Raw genomic sequence first — 22,340 nt, forward strand, 5'->3', positions numbered from 1 at the left:
AATGTCTCCAGTAGAGCTCTGAAGTTAGACTAATGAATTGTACTATTTCTTTTTACTTGACAGGTTTAGGTCTTCAAAAGCATTTCATGTAAAGAAAATAGTATGGGGTTCTGACTTCCAAGAGGAAAGATCCTTGAACAAATATATTCATACTGTAGAAAATTAGTGTCACAAGAGCCACAGTTGTACTTTTGCTTCCTTAATTAGTTTGGATGGTAAGTGCCTTTTGTGAGCAGCAATACCCAAAAATGTTTTGGAATCTTCACTCCCTGATGATAGATTGAGCTGACATGTGCAGTACAGTCTAAAAGTAATAATGTAGTGGCCCCCCTTGTTGGCATTTAAAGTTCCCTCCCTCTTCTGTCTGTGATGAAAACCCTCTGAATGTAAGGGGGTGGCGAATGCTGTCTGGCTGGCATGGCTGGGGTGTCACAGCTCCTGTTACAAAGGCTGCTCCCTCTCAGAGCTATGCTGTCTAAAGCCTCAGCAAGTAAGAGCACTGAGAGCAAGTGCTAAAAGCAGAACTGCAGAACATTTCAAGATGCTGTATCCTCCAAGAATTGCCAGAAAGACAAGGCCACATATGAGATATTTGAACAGTCATTTAAAGGGACAACTGAAGATTTCCCTGCTGTTTGAAGACATCTGCTCTGTTTTCACAAGTAACACTAAAGATTATTATCATAGAAAGAGATGAGATGACAGGGCAAACATTATCCCTTACTCTTCTAACACCACTTTTCCCCACACTTACCAACACTTCAACATTCAGTTATACTACTTTACTTAGAAGACACCAATTTGTCTTTTTTCCTTTGTGAAGCTTGGAAGAGAAACTTAATTTTGTATAGGAGAAGATGATAGCAAAACATTCACTGGCAGGAAGTACCTGGAGCTACTCAGAATTCGAAGGCTACATTTGAAATTATAAATCTTATATTAGGAAAAAAATGTGCTTCTTTGAAGTGTGTTTAGAAAAAAACCAAACCACCAGTTTTGTAAGTTCATGTGTCTGTATAAGCTCTAAAATTCCCAGGGTTTCCAGTCTTCCTGCGCTACGAAAAGGCAGCAGACCCATCCTTGATGCTGCTAGGTAAAAAACAAAGAAAAAAAACCTCTTCAATTTCTTCAATTCCATGTCAAAAGTATACACTATATGTACATTTTGACATCCCTACAGCAAATTATGCACAAAAGTAGTAATGAAACTAGAAATACTGAAGTTTGATAATGCAAACACAGTGCTGATACAAAGATATGATTGTGATTTCTCAAAGAATTTGTGTAACTCTTCTACCTGAATATTGCCATTATAGAAAACAACCATAAACTAAAGCCCCAAGGCAGTGAATATTCTCTTGCAGAAGGAAAAGGCTGTGCAGTGGTGTTGGAAAACCTGGATGTCTACTTAGCGTTGAGTCAAAGCTGGCTCAGGTTCTCAGATGGAGGCACTCCAATGTGCTTCATAGTGACAGTGATACTCAGTGAATGATGTGACTTTTCAGTATGCCTGGGAAATTGGCAACATGCAGCTCTGTGTTAGCCAGCCTAAGTAAATATGCACTGAGTCAGTATTAACTGGTGGAGGTTCCTTTTCATCTTGTGTATCCTGCAAGATCTCATAGTAGTAAAAGCTGAAAAGTTCTCGTAGATTTCCAAGGGCCAGAATTCACTGTGAAGGCCTTAACGACTTTTCCTTTCTTGAAAAATAAATCAGCCTCCCACCCCAAGTGAATAGACCTTCCTTTTCCTTCCTGACTGTTCTTATGCTGACTCATTTTATCTCTGCCAATTATATAAATGAATCCATGTCTTTCTGAAGGATGAGCATTTGTAGGTCTGGCTGTTAGCATCCCTAGGCCCAGGTCCACAAAGCAACTTGGGTTTTGCAATGTGTTTGGGTTAGGCACCCAGCTCCAAGGTCAGATAGGACAATTTGGTCAGGGTATCCAAGTTTACTTCAACTCTTATCTCTTTACTGTGTGGTTTCCCAGAAGGCATCTGCTGTAGAGAAATACTGAACAGAATGGAACAATGGAAGGGAGCAGTGATAAAAGGAGCCCAGAGAGACAAAAACTCGGGCTTTCTCTTTGGTAGGAGACAGCCCTTTTCACTGAATTCCTCTCCTGCCTGTGGTCTGCCTGTGGGAGAAATGGGGAATGGCAAAAGACATTCCAAAGCAATTTTTCCACTTCCTGGCAGTGTGTCTATTACATGTAAAGCATGAAGAACTAGACCATCTCCTTTGCTGACAGTTCAGTTTCATTCAGAAAGAATCTAAATGCTGTGCATTGTGCTGACCTTGGGATAAAGATGCTTACTGAATCAATATCCTTGGGGATTTAGATGAGAACATGTCTAACTAGCAAATCAGAAACAGGTGGAAGAAATAAAAATGCAGTGTGAGTGTCAGCACAGGTCAAACACTGGCTTGCAGAAGAGCAGAACTTAGGAAGCTGAGGAGTAAATACCTAGAGTATCTCTTGTGAACCTGTTAGACATCTAAATTCTACAAAAGTGAAAATTCATTTTAGAAAACCCTTTGAGTATGGGCATCACTTTATGTCTTTATACACAGTGAAATAATGCAATAAGATTCTAGTCTTGTGATATATGAGCCATTGCTTCAGAGGTAAGGATTTGTTTAGTTGGACTACTTAGAGAATAAGGCTCAGCACTCCACAGGTAAGATGATGAAATTTTGCTTTGTGAACATTTGCCTTGGTTCTCGTTTGGGAATTTCTCCCACAGCATGTGGCTAAGGTGTGAGACTCCCTGCCTCAGGAATTTTTACACAGGTTTAAAAGGCAAATGGATAAACTAGTTGAAGAAGGAAACCCATGAAAAATTATTAAATACATAGGCAGTACTTCTGGTGTAGGAGAATCAAAATCACTGTGTCTGTCTCTTCCATTTCCCTCAGTCACTACATTCTTGCCCTGTTTTATTACTTTTTCTGAATCAACTGCTGCTGGCTGTTTCAGAAACCAATTCTAGATGGATCCTAAGACCCATCCTCTGCTACAGTTTGTACCTTTTGGTGCAAGAGAAGCTTCAGACTGAAAGTCAATTGTAAAGCAGCAGCACAAACAGAATTTTCAGTGTAAGTACACTTACAGCAATCTCCCTTCGGCTTAACTCTTACTTTAAGAAAACTATTCTTGATATGCCCTAATGTGAGATCCCACTAAGGGATGCCTACTCCCTTCAGGAACAGCATAGTCTACCAGAAAAGTCAAAGGACATAGAGAAAATTAATAATTCTATAGGAAAAATGTTTGGAAAGATTCAGTTTGCCACAGTTAGGACTGTGGCAACCACTGGATTGGTTTTTTAGACTTAAATTCAAATAAACTGATTTATGTAAGCATTCTGACAGTTTAGGGAGAATTCAATCTGCTCATTGCTCTTTCTCAGACTGGTTGGGTCCTATACTGTGAAGTAAACTTTTTTTTTTTAACTGAGTAATTCCAAAAGAAATCAATACAATATATGCTTATGTCAGTGCTTATAAAGTCTCACTGAAGTTTACTCAATCTGCTGATTACAAATGGTTTCAAATTAAACTTCTAAGATGCACAGACATGATAAATGTGTCAGTATTGCCATACTAGTTATCACATTAGTTTTGAAGATCTGTTGATCCTTTAGCACTTTAGCTATGGCTTTAAACTGCAGGAATTCAAGTGAACTATATTTTTGTAATCCTATTACAGAGACACTACATCTTAAAAACTCTTTTTAAACACTTTGCTCAGATGTTTTCCCCTTATGAATACTTTTATTTTACCTTTTTATTTTCTGAATAAAATTTTAACAGCTGAATACACTTTTCTCTGCTTATATTGTGTATTGATTATTCTTTGCCCTCAACCTGTTCTAAACATTAATAATCAAGATTTTTTAACTAATGACACTATTGATCTTTAATCCTTATGCAATTGAAGAAATTTGTCTTCTAATCAAAGATATATATTTGTAGTCACTTATAAAAGAGTTTTTAAGGTCTTGCATAAATCTGCCTATTGATTAAGTTTTACTCTAAGTAGTCTCAGAGAAACTGTAGTTTAAAATGTCTTTAAAAATTCACCAAATAAATGGACTGTAAGTCTTATTGCACTAATGCAGGCCAACAGTTGGTGTCCTATTGTGCTAAATGCTTTGAAAACACAATGAAATTGAAGTTCTCTGAGCCAAACAATTTATGTTTAAAAGAGATGCTACCCATCAGTAAGTGTTCCAAGAACAGATTGCTGGGTGTCTAAAAACTGTTGCCAACCAATGCATTAACTGCCTTGGTGCTGTGCCTCAAGGCTGGAAACACTGTGTTCAGTGCTAGGGTGCTTCATGGGATTGGCCAGGATGTTCAGGAACTACCATGTCTTGCTTTGGATCAGGCTTTTCTGTTCCTTGTGCAGGGAACACCTATCCTGGGGGATGTTCTGATAAACCTAAGAGGTGTGATAGAGGAAACAGTCACCTTGCTTTCACTCTGTTGCTGCACAATTTGCTGTGGACTGGAGTGGAATCTAAAGCTGTATTCTGGCATCCATCTTTCTGAAAGGGAAAGAATGTTTGATATTTGCTTAGATCTTGAAAGTAATTGAAAGTAAATTAAATGTTTGAAGTGGGAAAAAAAAAGAAACATTGAGCAGTTTAGGTTGCAGGAGCCTTGTGGAAATCATGCAGTCAAACTCCTGCTCAGAGCAGATACAGCCAGATCAAATGGCTTTGGGTCTTGTCCGGTCCAGCTGTAAATGTCTCCAAGAATGGAGATTCCACATCCTCTCTAAGCAACTTCTCATATTTTGCCTAGCTCATGGTGAAAAAAATTCCTTGTGTCTGGATTTTCTCCTATTGCATCCAGACACATTCCCTCTCACCATTATCTCTGTGCACCTCCAAGAAGAGTCTGGATCCATCATCTCTTCCTTCTAAAGGCTTCCTTTAGCTATTTGCATGGACCAGTATAGGCAAGTATAACAGTTTGGCATTTGAAAGAATTGTGCTGGAAGAAACCAAATAACAGTGGAATCAAGCTTTATTGTTTGTTTTCCATACTGATTCTAAAGGTTCACAGAGATTTCTGTACAGCCACTTCCATGAAAACCACAGAGCGAAAGAAAAACTCTGTAATTTTCAGTCTGGTCTTGTGCCTAGCAAGAATAACCCAGCTAAAATACCATAGGTAGCAGAAAGATATTTAAACCACTGTAATTGACCTGGAGAATATCTCTCTAATACAACCACTGGAGGCCATAGAACTGCCCTGGGGGATTCTGATTAAAAATATATATATTTGGGTTGGGTATGGAATGGGAAGGACACTACTAAAAGTGCTGCAGTCTGCAGGGCAGCCCAGTGGTATTCATTGACAAAAGAGCTTTGAGATACACCAAAGGTTTCAATAGTCCTTGTAGCAACTTGGCATCAGAAGGGACAAAAAGTGGTGTACAGCCCCTTCTCTGCCCTGTACTTGTTCTGTGGACTGCAAGTGTCAGAATGATGTATTTTAAGAATAGTCTTCTGGGAAAGGAATCCACTTCATTTGCTTTCCCATGGAGATTTCACTCAAACAGACATTAAAACTGGAAATAGATGTTATTTTAAGTATAAAAAATCAAGGGAAAACATGTCCCAACAATCCATCAGATGCCTGTTACATATCACAATGGAGGAACAGCACTTATCTCCCTCAATGTCCCAGTCAGAGCTTACAATGCACAGGCAGAAACCACCATGGTGTTAGTGTTCCTTGTGGAGATCAGATTTGATAGGTGGGACTGGAGCTGAAGTGCTCCATTGCTGTGCCAGAAGAGAACCCTTTGGGACAAGTGAAACAAGGAAATAAGATACTCCAACCAAGTGATCTCTTCAACCCTCTGAGAAAGATACTGGACTGTGACTCCTATTTTTAGTAAGGAATCATATTTGAAGTCTAATATTAATACATTCTCTTGGCCAGTTTATACCAAACATAATTAATTCTAGATGTTTATATAAAAACCCCAACAACTGCAATGAGGTTTAGGGAGCTGCTGCAACTGGGCTTTGAAATGTCTGGGGACTTTTCTGCTTGGCTGTTGATCAAATCATAACATTTTGCCAAACTACCATTTGATCATGGAAATAAACTGCTCTTTTCTTTTCAGAGCTGTAGCTAAACCTCTGCTTGGAACATAAAATGCTAATATGTAATTAATAAAACAAGTGATTGAAGAGGCAAGAGTAACACTATCCCTATAACAAATGTTTAAGTGTTTGTGAAGCCCAGATATTTAGCTGCATTTGTTCATTATGTCCACCAATATTTTCCACTCTCCTTGCACTTAAAATATTTTGGAAACATACACAATAATCTTCAAGCTTTGTGTACTCAGAATATTTGCTTATATGCATCTTTAATCTTTAATAATCTTACATATCTTAAATCTTATAATCTTAAATCTTTATTTTTTTTCTCAAACTCTTCCTAATTTTATGAATCATAAAAGTACTGTTCCTTAGTGATTCCTGCGAAACTTCTCTACCTCTTACTTGTTCCACTTGCTCTAGCATAAGAAAATACCCAAGATCACTTTATTTCATCAAACACTTAGCTACTTCTGCTACTGAATATATCCAAGAAGACAATTCATTTGGCTTTTTTTTTCCCCAAGTTGAGTGCTTTTGAAAAGTGATTATTGAAGCTGTCTCTTGAGAACATCAAGAAGGTTTTGAACTCAATTCATAGATCAGAGAAAAATGGTGTCCAACTCTGAAAGTCACATTAATTATGAATTTGGGAATCAGCTGAGTTTACACATTATTTAGCCAATAATGATTAATTATCATTTTGTGTCCTCTCAGGTGGAAATCCTTGATTGGGAGACAAAGAAACAGCTATGCTTCCTAGATAAGGTAAAACAAAAATCTGCTTAAAAGACTAGGTGACTTCTTAAGAAATTATTAACTTTTCTTAAGTAAATATGGTATTTATGAAGAGTATTTAATCTTCTGGTAGCCTTTCCTTGGCCACTTGCAATGATTATGCAAACTTCATACTGACTACAGTGTATTTCAACCCTTTTCCAGAAGGAGCTTTTGGGCAAAAAGGACAACTTCAGTTGTGCTTTACTAAGTTGCTTTACTAAGAGGGTGCCCATTGTTTGGTACTCAGAAACCATCAAATTGTCACTGCTGTAATAGTAACTCTTGATCACTGCTAGAGAAGCTGCCTCTGAAACAGGTGTCAAAAATTGTCCTGCCTTTTTCGTGTCAGTTCTTTGGATGCTTCATTCCAAGGCTAGATGCCTGTACAAAACAGTTACATTGTCTAAGTCACATTTCTATTTGGCTTAATAGTCTTACACCTAGTAGTTGTCTTTCAAAACATGAATCTTATATTTACAATATTTTTGTTGCCTAGGTGGAACCAAATGCTACAATTAGAGAGATCAGATTGATGTTCCATAAATTATGTGAGTATAACTTATGCAGCAATTCACATCACATCAGAATATCCAGTACATAAATAGGAAAAAATTACATAATTGAAACATAATATACGCACACATAATGCTGATAACCTGCACATGAATGTGATCACAGTGAGATTTTGGTAAAATTATTTTATCCTATCCTGATACAGCTTTGTATTTTTTTCTGCTGTGTAATTATCACCTATGTTAGTGTTGAATAAATATTTATAAAAACCTTTAAACGAAGCTCATCTTGTTGTACTGCGTTCATGAGAGTAGTGGGTGATCTAACCTGAACATTGTGTATCACACAACTCTGTATGGTCTTACAGATCCTCGGTGGTACCCAGCAAGGCAGTCAATAAAACTTGATCCAAGTAAGTACTTGTGAGGTCTGGAGAAACTAAACTGAGCAGGGCCCTGGCATGAAAGATGTACTTAAGGGTATTGGCACTTAAGAATCTGTTTCCAGCTATGTTAATTAGCACTGTGAAAGCTGAAGAGAATCCAGAACAAATAGGATTGTTTGGAAGAAAACACAGTTACACCCTGGTGCTTGGTAATTAACTCAGGAGTTTGCACATAGTTCCAATGCACTTTCTAACTACTGAGCACTGTTGATTTCCAGAGAGGCGGCACAGGATCTAGATATTCACTGCCCTTAGCTGCAGTCAGATGATCTCCATGATGATGCTCAGCTGGGAGCCCCAAAAAGGGCTGCGAGTTTGAGCTATCAATTCACATTGATAGCTCACTCTGTTCTCAGGCAGGAATTACAGTTCTTTTGAGGGAAGCTAATGCAGAACACATTGCTGTGGACATAGCAATTGCTGACAAAGCTGATGACAGCTTGCTGACTTCATTAATACACATGCAGGTGTTGCTACTAGAAGCCTCTTACATGGCCTGAGTCCACAAAAGAAAGTCTAATTGCCAAATTGTGTTAATTCATCTTAGCTAAAATATAACACTTTCTTCCTTTACTTTCTTTAAGGATAAGTTTATTTAAACAATACCTTAGAAGTATGCTGGTGAAGATTTGCTCATTGTGCAAAATCTATCCATGGAAAACAGATGTATCTTGTTTCCTTCTTTGAAGGTCTCCCTTGTCAGATTCCTCTATGAATTTACCTAGAGAGACTTGCCATGAGAAAATGCTGGCCTTCTGGAGGTTCCTCCAAATCTAGCCATTAAAAGCTCAAGTGCAGTGCAATCACCTCGTAGCTGGTTGTTTGGGAAAAGAAAGGCAATGAAAATTTCTATAGAAGAGTTTTCCAAACACAGCTTATTCTCTCTTCTGTTTGTCTAGTGATGAGCAATGAGAAGAGCGGAAGAGAGAGAGGTGCAGCTGACTAGGAGGTCAGGGAACTGTCATAAAGGGCATTGCCCCATCAACAAATTCTGCTGTTGGCAGGGATGAAGAATGTCTACTAGACTAGGCAGGCACATAGGATTGAGAATTCTTTTAACTGTTTTGGTGTGAATAGAGGATCCAGGCTTATATGTGATTACAGGGATAAAGAAAATTTACGTGTAAATATTCTTGGTCTGTTTAATGAGATTCCAATAAACCCACATCACATCAAGGAGTCTCATAGAGAAAGCACCATATAAAGCTAGTATGCTTCCAAAGTGGACTCGAATGTCACTAAGATGTAATTACTTCTTTCCTTCTCAGAAGGAAAGTCCCTGAGGGATGAAGAAATCCTGCAGCACCTCCCTGTTGGCACAACTGCTACCTTATACTTTAAAGATTTAGGGCCACAGATAGGATGGACTACGGTGAGCTCTGCTTCAAGTCTGAGCCATTTTAATGGCTAGTTTTCCACAGTTAATCCTTACATCACTTTTTGTTTCTCTCCAATATTTCTGCATGATGTCTGCTCTGATAGAGGATGCAGGCAATGAATCCTCATTGCTTCAGTTCATTTAATCAGGGAAAGCAGTAACAGATTGAATGCCTATTCAGTTCTCTGGGAGAGCAGCAGTGGAAAACCTGCTGCAGGGTAGGCTGACTCTACAGAACTAAAATGCAGATTGTCAAATGGATGTCTACTGCAAAATCATTAGGAACTAGGTATGTAAATGCCTTTGGCAGTCTGCTCCACAGGACCTGTGTAACTCCTGACAAAATTAGGATTATACTCCATTGAGTTGTACTCCTACAAAAATTAGGATTGTACTCCATTGAGTTTTGTCCTACAAAAAGGCATGGGAGCAACTTCACATGTCAGTACTTGAAGTGACTTCAGCAAGAAAATGCATAAAATTAAGATCAGTTGCTGTCTGCATGTGACTGTCCCAGCATGCCAGTGACAGCTGATAATTTCTGCAATATTAGCAGCCATCCACAAAGACCTTGCATATTTACTGTCTTAGCTCAAATGCAAATTTTATCACAACTCACTTGGCAGGCGGCACAGCGCTGCTGTTTATGCAGTGAGGTGACCAATGACCCTTCTAGCTCTCTAGAAGGTCCTTGCTGCACAGTATTACACTAGTTCCAATAAACAGCACGATGTCAAGGGAAAAGTACCTCATAATTTAAAGGCATATTTACCATTTATTAGCTATGAGATATTAATAAAACCCTGTGTTGATTACAAATAGCAAAGACAATGTCAATAGGAGGTAAAATTTAAAAAGTCAAATATGTTTTGCAAAATCGAGTCTTCACATCTTTACTTTGGATGGAATGCTGATAAATCAAGCAGCTATTACTCAAAGCAAAAACCCAGGAAGACAGACAAAGACTTCTAATGGCAGTGTAGACTTCAAGACACACGTGCATTAATATCCACCAAAATATCACAGGGCAGAGTAACCCCAGGCTTCTACCATTTCATAATCTTTTGCTCTCCCTGCCCTTCAAGCTACTTCATTCAAATATAAACTAACAAATACTTTAGTATTATCAAATCAAAAAGATGAACTTCTCATCTACAAGCAAACCGGATCTTCACCAGAGAAAATGCTGATCATAACAGAAGTCAATAACCCAACTTTTCTGAGTATCAAAACAACTCTAAAACAACTCATTAGAGAACTGGGATTGTTTGGGTTTCTTTTTTGTTTGCTTTCTTTAGTTGTTGGGTTTTTGTTTGTTTGTTTGTGACAGAAGTACAATCAATTTCCCTTCTTTCTCTGTGAGGTATGGGCCTACCTTCCTCACTTATAGATGGGTGGAAAATTCAGCTGTTAGTATTTGGTCCAAAGTTAACTTCAATTTAAAGTGATACTCCTAAGAAATACACACCTATCTGAATGAAATCAAGTAAGAGAAATAGCTTCTCTGTTTCCTCTCTTTTTTTTTTCTTTCTTTTTATTTTCCTTCTAGTATTCCAATTAAAGCTTGTATGAACATAGAATGAAATTATTGTTTCCCAGGACAACTGCTGTGCTAACTGTTCACACAGATGGGGTCACTGTGAATACTTACAAGCTGTGTTTCCAGTTTAAACAAAATTCATTCAGTAGAAGCAGAACTCCTATTTCTCAAGACAAATTCTTCACCAAATTTCATTTTAAACCAAAATAAAGCAACAGCTTTTGAGTGCAAGAGAAGGGTGAGAGCTACATAACTGTAACATGCATGCATATTTGTCATGATCTCTGGGCTGCCATTGTTATTTTTTCATACTCATACTGTGTCTGCTGCACTGGCAATGGCTGTTTGAATGCAACTGAGGCAAATAACTGCAAAATATTTATGTGCATGGCTACCAGTTTCACAGCCAAACCTTCTACTCTCTCCCTGCCTCTCTTAATGCCATCCTGGATGTGTGGAGGTGTTTATTCCACTGGATTAGTTATCACAAAGAGACCAAAGCAAAACCATCATCTAATTCAGCTGTCTAATGATTTTCTCTCTTTTTGCAGGTATTTTTGATAGAATATACAGGTCCATTATTCATCTATTTCGTGTTTTATTTCCGCATGAATTTTGTCTATGGACTGGATGACAGGTTTACATCAAGTCCACATCCAGTAGTTAAGTAAGTCTGTTTGCAGGCTTGAGCAGTATTTCTTGTAGTCTTATTCCAAATGTCTTGCCACACATGGTTTTTTTAAACACTCTTAAATGCTTTTGTCTTGCTGTTTCTAGCTTGGCATGTATCTGCCATTCTTTCCACTACATGAAAAGGTTGATTGAAACAGTATTTGTTCATCGATTCTCCCGTGGGACTATGCCACTGAGGAATATTGTGAAGGTAAATTGTGCCAGAATCTACCCTCAGCTGCCCTTACAAATCCAGCCTAACCAGTCTATGCTCTGCCTCTGCACCACAGACATTTTGTGTGGCTTTTGTAGCAATGCACAGCACATCTCACCCATAAAGTTGCCCCGACTTCTTTCAGAAGGTTTTTTAATGTCACTATTGTATAACCCACATTCTGTCATACTGTTACTAATATTATAGAAGTCTCATTACATTTTGGAATTTTAAACCTTCAACATACCCTTCCTTTTCACTCAGCTAGGTCCTTGGGTGTGAATGGTTTAGTAACAAGTTAACTTTAAAGGTAGTACAGGCAGGCACAATGGTGGGAGAGCTGCTTTCTTTAAAAAAAAAATCTATTTTTGTAACAGTCATTTTATATCTGATTTGCCCCTAAAATTCTCTTTGTTGTTAAGGAACTGTTAATTTACCTTGGTTCCAGTGCAAAGCAGCTCATTTGTTCTGCATTTTCTTCTCCACAGGAGCTTTCCCTGATGTCACCATTGCTGCTGTGGCACAGGGCAGCTCTTGGGCTGCAGACTCTGTTACCTGGATGTCTGAGAAGTAGTACAGTGACTGCATAGTTATGCATAAACTGTAGTTATTTTATAAATGTTTGTAAAAGAGAACACACCAGTAATTAAAAGTACAATTTACTCTAAGGGAGACAAGAGATTATCAACTGGAAAAGCATTTGGGATTTAGGCAGTTCCTTGCAATTTGCACTATGGCAGTGATACTTGTAGCAGCTAAAGCTCTACCTTGTGGCTAACTCCTTACAGCTGTCCAGTGGCCCTGGTCCTTCAGGTGATAGCTTTCAGGAAAGGAGGGTCTGTAGTGGGGCAGTGGCCCTCCAAAAGAATCCTCCCTAGAAATTTATTGTGCTTCCTGCAGCAAGAGTTGTTAAAAGGTTCACAGATCTCATTCCTGACACAACAGATCTTGCAGATCCCTTGTTCTTGATGCAACAGTAGCTAATGCATGCTAAACAGCAGATAAACGAGCAACTTTACCTTGGAAAAACAATCAGTGTGATAATTATTCTTCTCGCTGCCATCTCTGACAACTACTTGTTCCTTTCAGACCATACAAACTGTTGTTGCTAAAACTGACATTTGTACCAGTCATTTTGATCACTTCCTCTTTTCCATCTTCTCAGGTTGGTGGCACTTGCTTTCATCTGTAAAGTTGCTCACAGTTCTTATTCTATGTGTTTAGCAGTGCTTAGGTTTGATTTGCTTTTATAATTTCATTGGCCTTGGTGGTGTTATGCCAAAATTCTGCCAATGTGAAAAACATCACATCTTCTTTTCCATTTTCCATCACATACAAGAGGTAGACAAGACTTCTTACTTTCAGGGTTTGATCACATACACAGCAGATATAGATAGCTTCTTTTCTAAGTGCAGTGGAATGCTATGGGTACAGGAGATACTTCAGTCTCAATAAGCAGAAGTCTGAGATGGGAATTGATGAGAGATGGGATTTTCATCCCATTTTCCCAAATGGAACTAGGAATAAATTATGCTCTACAATGCAGCAGCTTCACCAAAAGCAGAGCATACTAACACAGTGTAATTTTTTCTAAGACATGATTTTTCTAGGCATTGGAAAGGTAGAATATCTGATTTATCTGGACCTAGTAAGCAACTCCTTAGGGTGAATAAAATAGGGATTAATACAAAAATTGTGTGGTGATAAAGGAACTAATTGAAAGAAAGATAATTATGGCTGTGCCAAAAAAGGATCAGTCAGACCTTTAATGAGAGGGAAGTACCAGAAGAATTCCTCAAAGATTAGTCTCATGATTGGTCTTACATGGTCTTTCTTTACCCATGAACATTTTTGTGAATAAAAAGAAAGGATATCATCACTTTGTAGAAAAACATCTAGAGGAAAGAGAACATTAGATCTAAATAAATACTATTTAAACCAGAAGACAATATAAGAAGACAAACAAAAGTGTTCATGCTGGTCATGAATAAACATAGGCAGGATATCAAGAACTATGGATTGTCAATTGCAGTAGAGAAGACAAAAGTCCTAATTAAGTTTGGAAACTTAGGAATAATTTATTTATGGGATGCCTGCAATATCTGAACTTGACCTGCAGCATTATAAGAGACTGTTGTAAAGCTTTATTATTCAGGATTCACAAAAATTCTTTCTTTTCTCCAAGTGAGTTTATGAATTCTGTATGTTCCTATTTGAACCTCACTGGAGGCATTTGTATGAGGAATATGGATTCAAGTGGCAGCTGGACATTTACCAGTATTACTGTAAAGATCCTTAGCAGTGGTAGACCCCACTCATCTTGAAGTTTCTTTTCTTATAACTGAGGAATAGTCTTGCAGCAAATCATGTTCTTTGGGTGATTAGCACTTGTTCAGTTCAATTAGAACATTGTGTTGTTGGGGACTGAGCCATGATAATTCATTTATTTAATTCTACTTCACTGAAATCCATTGCCATGTGTTCCATCCTGTGCCAAGCCTTGAAGCTAGGAGAAGCCTTTCCTGAAGATGCCATTCCAAGATTACAAGAAACTGTTTCCACCTAAGTTTGTACAGCAGTCAGTAAACTGTAAGTGCCTGTTGAAGAAGCTGATTTTAGGGAGGAAACAGTGGTTTATAGATAAGACACTACCTATACTGTCCCTCAGTGGAACAATTCTTTTGGTTCTGCTGCATTTCCTGGGGGAAAATGAAGTCATCACAAGGAAGTTATTTTTTCTACCCATTCATCCCACCTGATTTGTAATTACTTGTTAATAATTTGCTCTTTTTCATCAGTTATCTCTTACACAATCTCAGAGCAAGGGCATACTAAGTGCTTGTATTACAGCACACCCAAAAGGGTATCCATTTTGTCGGAGGTCTCTGGGCGCTGCAGGGGTTCAATTAACCCTGAGAAGAAATTGGAAATGCAACTGAATGTTTGATACAGCTGCTTGCAGCAGATGAGGGGGCACCAGCATTTTCAGAAAAATGCACCATCAGACACTGCAGTCAGCTAGTGCAGGTTGGAGACGCTGAGGTAATCACTTTTCCAGGGTATTATTGCTAGAAATGCAGTTCTGGTATATACAGGGGAAAAAGACTGCAAAATTCAAAGCAAAACAAAAAAAGTTACACCAGGCAGGAGAGCCTTGGATGGGATTTTTGCCTGCATGAGCAGGAAAGGAAGTGGTGAAGGAAAAAGCAGAAACACCTAGGAATGTCTAAGGTATAGGAACTTATTTGGAAGGCCAAGAAAAAGAAAGAAGACCAGAAAGAGTAAGAGGATCAAAGTTTTGCTTAAAATTGAAAATAGGATGCAAGGAAAGATAAGGCAAAGAAAAGGAAAGAAAGATAAAGATCTCAGTTGTGGTCTTGCTGAAGTCCATGTGATAAACAAACATACCCAAATACATCAAAAACTGAGGCACTAGGTTGGGTAAAAGAAGACTAAACTGATGAGAGGCAAATGTATGAATTGTTGAGGGTTAAAGTCTGTCTGCAAGAGAATGGCACCTAGAGGTCGGAGCACAGAGCAAAGAAGAGGAAGGGCCCAAGAAAGGGCCTCCCTCCCACCCACATATACATAAGGAGGGAGACAATAGCATGTCACCAAGACACCAAAGCAGCAATGACTGTCAGAGGAACCCCACAGGAGGCAGGGCCAAGGAGGCCAAATAAGAGATAAAGGTTGTCATTGTAAGTAGTTTTTTCATGGATGAAGCCTATGAACAAGCTCTGAGATTGGTCAGGAATGTGGCAGTACAGCCATTAGTGACTGCTGTGTTATCAGAGTTTAGAGAGTGGAAACTGCACTGCAGAAACACAAGGATAGCAGCAAAAGGGACAAACTAGAGAAATCAGTGTAAAAGTGTAGAGGAAAGCATCAGGCAGGAAAAGTTAAAGCATGGGAAAGAAAGAAACTGATGAGCTGAAGGAGGACAGGAGATTGGGCAGTACAAAATAATAAGCAGAGAAGAGAGGACAGTGCCCAAATCTGGTCTTACAGTCTCAGGGGTCAGCAAAACAAGTTTCTCTTTAACATACAGTCTGTATGCTCTTCAACTTTGCTCAATGGCTTGCCAGACAAGATAATTTTGTTTTCAGTTATATGATCATACTTTCTAAAACTGTTTATAAACTTAACAGCTCCAAGATATTTTAGAGGAAATCTTAACTCTATTAGTACAGTTTCCTTTCTTATTTCCTGTTACCTGCTCCCACCTACCACACTTAGTACTGCCATTTCTTGTTGTATTATCAGCAAGTTGAAGGATGGTCCTGATCCATTGTTATCAATAGTCCTTGCAGCGAATAATGGCCTAAAAGACTGTACTAAAACAAAGAAAAATTGCTTATTTTTCAGAACTGCTTATATTACTGGGGATTTGCAGCTTGGCTTGCATATTACATCAATCATCCTCTTTACACTCCTCCTTGTAAGTAGCAAAACAGCCCTCAATGATTTAAGTATTTATGTATGTACTTCCTGTACTAGTACTAATGACATACAAACTCTTTTTTTAATAGCTTATGGGAAAAAACAGATAAATTTTGCTGTGATCATGTTTCTGGTAGGTTTCTTGCTTTTTCTATAAAATGCTAAAATATCTTGCTTTGATTCTTCTGTCATATAAGTGGAGGAGTGAATAGGATAAACAGATACTTAGGACTAGGACATTTGGGACATACTACTAAAGCTAACCACTTGCATGCAAAACAGATAAATCCGTCAGTTTTTAATTTGATTTGGTACACAAAGGAATATTTTGATTCAGTGTCCATTCCAAGACTAGGATATTGATCTGCTGGGATGATCTCTCATAATCTTTAAAAGTTTGTGACCTTGTGTTTAAAAGCCAGTGAGTTTGTTTTGTGAACTGTTTATTGAGCGTTAAGAATCACAACAGATCATAAATCTCAGAGAACTGGCCAACTAAGAGAGTATGTTGCTGATAATTTCCAGTGATAAAGTTTCATTTTGCTGAGCTTCAAAACCTGTTTATAGCTTTCTTTATGATTCAAAATTGTTCCATCGCTGTTCATTCTCACAATTCCTAGGAGCACTTCATACATGCAGAAGCAAAGTCAGTGTAGCCAGTAAAGATGTACCTCCATACAAAGACTTTTCCTATGTGCAACTTGTTCAGAACATCAACTACTCACTTGCTTTGACAAATTAATCATCAGTGACTGCAGGATCCCAAAGCAGCTTCCCAAGATGAAAATTCTGTGGGGTCATAATCTATTCACATTTTATTGAGAAACTCCATAACAGAAAGCACAGAGCTGGGAATAAACTCAGGAGCTCTGACCACTAGTCATTTGCTAATAGTTATGTATTGCAGACACTGGAGACTGTCCATAATCATATAAATGGGTCATTTCAATACACTCTCTTCATAATTGATTGAGGCAGCATTCTTTAAATCCAGTGAAGGAAGCTGGGTCAATTATATTTCATGACTCATATCAATTATACTCTAGAGAAGAAAACTTACTTAGAGACCAAACTGTATCTTCCTTGGGATTTGAATAATTTTTGAGAAACCAAGACTATGCAAATAAATTTTTTTATGTTTTTAAAGGCATAAGAATAATCAAAAAATAAAGCAAGTATCCCCCAAGTTCGCTTCTATCCCCTGTGGTTTATTTAGATTTCAAGGGGATTATGTAAGTAATAAATTTGATACTTTGGACATGGAGTCCATGGTTTCTTAAAAATATCATAAAGATATAAGAGAATATAATATGGACTCATATTTGAATGGAGATGTTTCATCCTTCTGTCAGTAGTCTTAGTTAAGGATATTTATTATGTTAATAATAGATTATTTTCCTTTTCTTAAATATTTTAAAGAACCCCAGGAAATAACAAAAGGAAGAAAAACAAATAGAAGGGAAGAACATTTTTAACTGTCATACTTTTTCTTGCAGCTGTGTGAAGCTGGAAATTTTTCCATTCATGTTGCACTCAGTGACCTCCGGAGAAATGGTAAAAACTGCATCATCATTTTCAGTTTTGTCCAGCCATTCAGTACTTCCTTCAGTTGCTCTGCTTCAGGAAAGACCTGATCTGGGGGGTGTTGATACTGTCAGCTGACTGCTGTGGGAGCACAGGTTGCTCAGCACTGTAAAGATTGGATTCTAAGGGAAATCAGACAGTGCAAGGACTCTGACATCAGACTGTTGAACAGCATTTCTTAATTTACTGCAATCTTTATTGTTTGGGCTGGGTTGTGTTGGAAGCAGTTACATTGGTTGTACTGCCAATGCAAAAGGAAACAATGCTGCTACACGCTATGTTTTTGTGAGCAAGGGAAAGTTCCCTCACAGGTATCCCACTCCTCTTGTGAGTCTGGAGGACATCCTCTCTTCCCACATCCTGTTTGTCCCTCTGTCATGAGACACAGAAGTAGGCAGAGCTGGGTTGTCTTTACAGAAAACAATATATTTAGGAATATGAATATTTTGTGATTTGTTTTCTAATCTATAGGATCCAAAACCTGTAAGATCCCATATCCAACAAAGAATCCTTTCACATGGCTGTTTTTCTTTGTATCTTGCCCTAACTATACATACGAGGTATGTATTTTCAAACAAGATGTTCAGATTTTAGTTTTGCTGAATATATTTTTGTTTCTTTTAGAATGTTTTACATGGAAGAAACCTCTGAAACCGTTCAGCTCAGTACATTTCCCCTCCTTCCCTAAACCCCATGAAATCAGGTTGTGGACAAGAATTTGTCTGCTCTTCCTCCCCTCCCTTGGGTCAGTACTGATGTGACTAACCTTACACAGACAGCCCTGACCCTGGGCCAGCACTTCCATGGGGCTGCTAGACAAGACATGCACTGTAAAGCAGGGCAAATTCTGCAGCCAGGAACAGGGAGGTTGTCACTGAACATGTTTTGCAATGAGAGATGGAGGTGTCTAGTGGATTTATAATGTAAGAGCCTAGAAATATCACTGCAGGCAGGAAGATTGTGGTCAGACAAATAAAAGATACAGTGATAGAGAAAATGAGCCAAAGTCTTCTTCCCCATTTTCAGTTATGCAATCACTTGTGTTGGTGGTGACTGCTCTAGAAACTTTGATCAGTTTATCAATTCATATTCCTTAATCAGGAGCCAACTCCTGACTGAGTTCAAAAGCAGATAAGTCAGTGCAACTCAGTGTAACATTAATTCTTGCACAGAAATACAGTGTTAGGTTTGAAATTCAGTGGAGATCAACAGATGTTAATGAGAACAGCATTGGGCCTTGGACTAGAGAAAGTTACCACTGCTAACAGTGATGGAGGTCTGATGAATACAAATTAGGCAGAGAAACTGGAAGGACACTGTTTTAATGCTTTAAAGCTTGTCATTGTATTAGCTGGAAGCAAATATGAAGGTTTTGTTTGTGATAATAAGGCACTGTTCACCTCTAACTAAAGGTCATTAACAATAGAAATCGATCTGGCTGACCTTGATTTTTTTATTTACCTATACTAGGACAAGGTTATTTTGATCAATAGAGACATAAATGCAAATGCTGTCACCAGAAATATTTTCAATTTCCTTGGCCAAAACAGGTGGGGACCTGGATCAGTTTCACTATCATGACTCAGTGTGTTCCAGGTGAGTAATGTTTTGGTACTTCAACCTGAAGTGATGTCAGCAGCAAGAGCATGTTTTTAATCTGATAATGAAATGTATCTTTTTTTCCCTTCCTTCCAGTGGGACTGTTCACCTTGCTTTGCTTCATTCAGATGACAGTCTGGGCAAAGGATAAACACTGCACCTACTTAAGAGAATTCAAGGATTATCCAAGTCATAGAATGCCAATTATTCCCTTTTTGTTGTAAGAAAAGAAGGCTCAATTTGAATATTGCACAGAACTTCAAGAAGAAAAACCTCATAAATGTCCTGCCAAATAAATGAATGAATTAAAAGGATTTTGGTGCATGTTGAATCTCCACTGCTAAGGGAAATTGTATGCACTTGAAAGCTACACTACCTTACCTTCAAGAATTCTCAACTCAGAAGCACCTTAAAAGATAAGGCTTCGTTGCACAGCTGCAAAGAAAAAGTTCCTGCAGTTCACTGTAACCTGACTTAGATTTTCTGTACTAGTCTGTTTAGATTGATGGATCATAGATCCTGAGAAGTCTGTGCTGAAGAGCAGCTCCAAATTTAGCAGTGGCATTCTGCAAGACAGAAACACTCTGGAAGGAGGACACACCAGCTAACTACAGAGCTCAGTTCAGCCAGCAGGGCCAGCTGGCCTCAGGACAGTTGCATGATCTGCCTTCTTTGACTTCAAGAGTGTGTGCTGCCTGGAGGCAGGTGCTTTGTAACAGATAACATTACCAAAGAATATGAATGGTTCCTGGAATAAAGAAATAGGCGATATCTCAATAACCTGATTTGGGTCTAACACCTAATTTGCCAAAACAATCTTAAATAAGAAATATTCATGGTATTTGTGAATGTAATATCCTGTGCTGGGGTTTTTTGTTTGTTTTTGATCTTCTTCATTAGTAGTTGCATACTACTAAATAAGATTCAGAAGCAATCTCTAACCTATACCATATCTTTGATATCTGGCCTGTTTTGATATAACATCTCCTTAATTGACCTTTTACCTAGCATTTTACATCAGGCTTCTCTCAGTAGTTTTTAATACACTTTGTAAATACATGAAGTGACTGCTAGTCCTTGGAATGCTCTTCCTATTTTCAGAGCCAGGGAGAAAAATCAGCTTCATTTTGGACTTCCTGTGTTTCCTTTGTCACAGGATGTTCAGTGGGACTTAGTTGGGTTTTGTGTAAATCTAGTTAAAAAAGGCTATTGAAATCTATCTGAATGACATTTTAAAGAAGCTATTTTAGAATATGAAGAGAATGCATAGATACTGTTTTGTTTCATAATTAATTTATTTATCTATAATAGATGTATAGAAAGATTTTTGCAACTATTTGTAAGGGTGAAATATGCAATAAAATCTATTTTAAAACCAGTTGAAATAATTATGGCAAAAAGAGAAGGCTACAGCTGGTTGCTGAAGTTTCATATTTTGTATAGTAAAAAGCAAGAGTATCCTTATAAAAAAAATCTACATCAATTGAAGAAAAATATCTTTCAAAGCAAAAAAACATGGCCCAGATTTTAATTCTGTATAACATAGAGAAGATTTCATAGAAATGATTAGATGTGATAGATAACGGAAGCAATACATCATTATGAATTTGTTTTCAGTGTTGTTTTTCCACTAGTTAAACTGTGAACAGAAAAAAGGAACTAAATGTCAAATGATTTCTCACTGAGTGCAGTGTGGAGTACAAGCAGGTTGAAGTTTTCCTTCTGAGGAGGTAGAAAGCATATACCCTATTCACACCTTACACCCATTTAATGTCCAGTCACAGGAAAGAAGAAAACATTGATCCTGTTTAGTAACAAAAAGACCTTTCCATGTCTCTGCAAGAAAACAAAACTTTTGGCAGATTTGGTCATACTCTCTTTCTTTTTAATCTCCATTTTTGACATTTGGCCTCTCTTTGAGGCAACTTGAAGATGAGTATGAGATCATTTTAATTAATATTTTTTTAAGAGCAAGTTTCTTGTCTGGGTCTGAGCTCTGAATTAATTCTTTCCATTCTTGCTGAGACAACCGTCTGTTTTCACTGGCAGCCTGGTGAGACAGTGAAGCAATCTCCCAGGACTAGCCCCATCAGCCAGCACTGTTCTGACCTTGATAGTCCCATGCACTCAGCACAGCAGGAATCTGCTTCTAAGCTGGGCAATGCTCTCAGCCTTGGGATCTGTCTGCTGACTCGCAGCAGTTGACATAAGGGTTAAAGAAGAAAAACCTGCCAGCCTGAAAGTACCAGCTAGAGAATCCATCTTTGATGTTATTTATATGTCAATAAGGAGGAATGAGACTTCTCTTCTTGTATCTCTTCATGGACTTTACATTAGAGGAAGATTTTATTCTATAGCAAGGACCTGCCTTTCCTTTGACACTCTCAGCATGTAGTGTTACTGGTAGAGCATTAGACGTTGGCTGTTGCTAGGGCTGTTGTTGTTGAGAGCGCAGTGCTCAGAAAGGTGCAAAAAATCAGTGTAATACTGAGTGTGCAAACCTTTGTTTTCCCCTTGCTCTGCTCTGGTATGGCACATGCTTGCACTGTGCACACACTAAGCCTGGAGGCTGCAGGAGCAGTCTATGCAACTGCCTGCTGATGCAGAGCTGGGGACACCCTGGCTTCTCGGCTGGCTCCAGCTGCACGTGGATGCAAAGGAATTTCCTCATCCTCCATCTGCTGTTTAGCAAAGTTCACAAAAACCTGTGTGAGGAAAGCAGAAAATGTCACCATGTCTTCAACTGAGATGAGTTAGTGGAATGACTGCTCTGCAGGAAACGAGAGAAAGGGCAATTCACAGACATCAACTGAACTGAGACGCTGCGTTATCAGCTGAGATCATGAGTTCCTCCTTTATTTTCATAAACTTCCTTGCAACTTCCTTCCTTTGGATGCACTTGCTTGCAAGTAAAATCCTACTTTTTCTTAAGGAGGAAATGGCTTCGGTCAGGTTTGCATGGTTTGCACAGCATGAGCTTGGTTGTGATAGGAAAGAGGAGACAATATTTTAGTAGGAAGCTGAAAACCAGCCAGGAATG

The 22,340-nt window shown here is 38.4% G+C and overlaps 2 protein-coding genes across 2 annotated transcripts in view; one reads left to right on the plus strand and one right to left on the minus strand.

The window, feature by feature from the left end:
* TECR (trans-2,3-enoyl-CoA reductase) overlaps positions 1-20,787 on the plus strand; it is a 24,346-nt gene extending 3,559 nt beyond the window's left edge. Inside the window, exons 2-13 of the mRNA XM_031057891.1 lie at positions 6,850-6,900; positions 7,409-7,460; positions 7,793-7,837; positions 9,139-9,242; positions 11,340-11,455; positions 11,566-11,671; positions 16,043-16,115; positions 16,207-16,250; positions 17,614-17,671; positions 18,173-18,261; positions 19,252-19,297; positions 19,397-20,787. Of these exons, the coding sequence (XP_030913751.1) occupies positions 7,445-7,460; positions 7,793-7,837; positions 9,139-9,242; positions 11,340-11,455; positions 11,566-11,671; positions 16,043-16,115; positions 16,207-16,250; positions 17,614-17,671; positions 18,173-18,261; positions 19,252-19,297; positions 19,397-19,524 (825 nt within the window). The 5' untranslated portion in view covers positions 6,850-6,900; positions 7,409-7,444 and the 3' untranslated portion in view covers positions 19,525-20,787. The remainder of the gene's footprint in view (positions 1-6,849; positions 6,901-7,408; positions 7,461-7,792; positions 7,838-9,138; positions 9,243-11,339; positions 11,456-11,565; positions 11,672-16,042; positions 16,116-16,206; positions 16,251-17,613; positions 17,672-18,172; positions 18,262-19,251; positions 19,298-19,396) is intronic.
* Positions 20,788-21,882: 1,095 nt separating this feature from the next.
* Positions 21,883-22,340, minus strand: part of ABCA4 (ATP binding cassette subfamily A member 4) — a 62,600-nt gene continuing 62,142 nt past the window's right edge. The window contains exon 49 of the mRNA XM_005422132.2: positions 21,883-22,005. Within this exon, the coding sequence (XP_005422189.1) occupies positions 21,883-22,005 (123 nt within the window). The remainder of the gene's footprint in view (positions 22,006-22,340) is intronic.

The sequence above is a fragment of the Geospiza fortis genome, unplaced genomic scaffold, assembly GCF_000277835.1.
Source record: "Geospiza fortis unplaced genomic scaffold, GeoFor_1.0 scaffold403, whole genome shotgun sequence".
In the NCBI taxonomy this organism is placed as follows: domain Eukaryota; kingdom Metazoa; phylum Chordata; class Aves; order Passeriformes; family Thraupidae; genus Geospiza; species Geospiza fortis.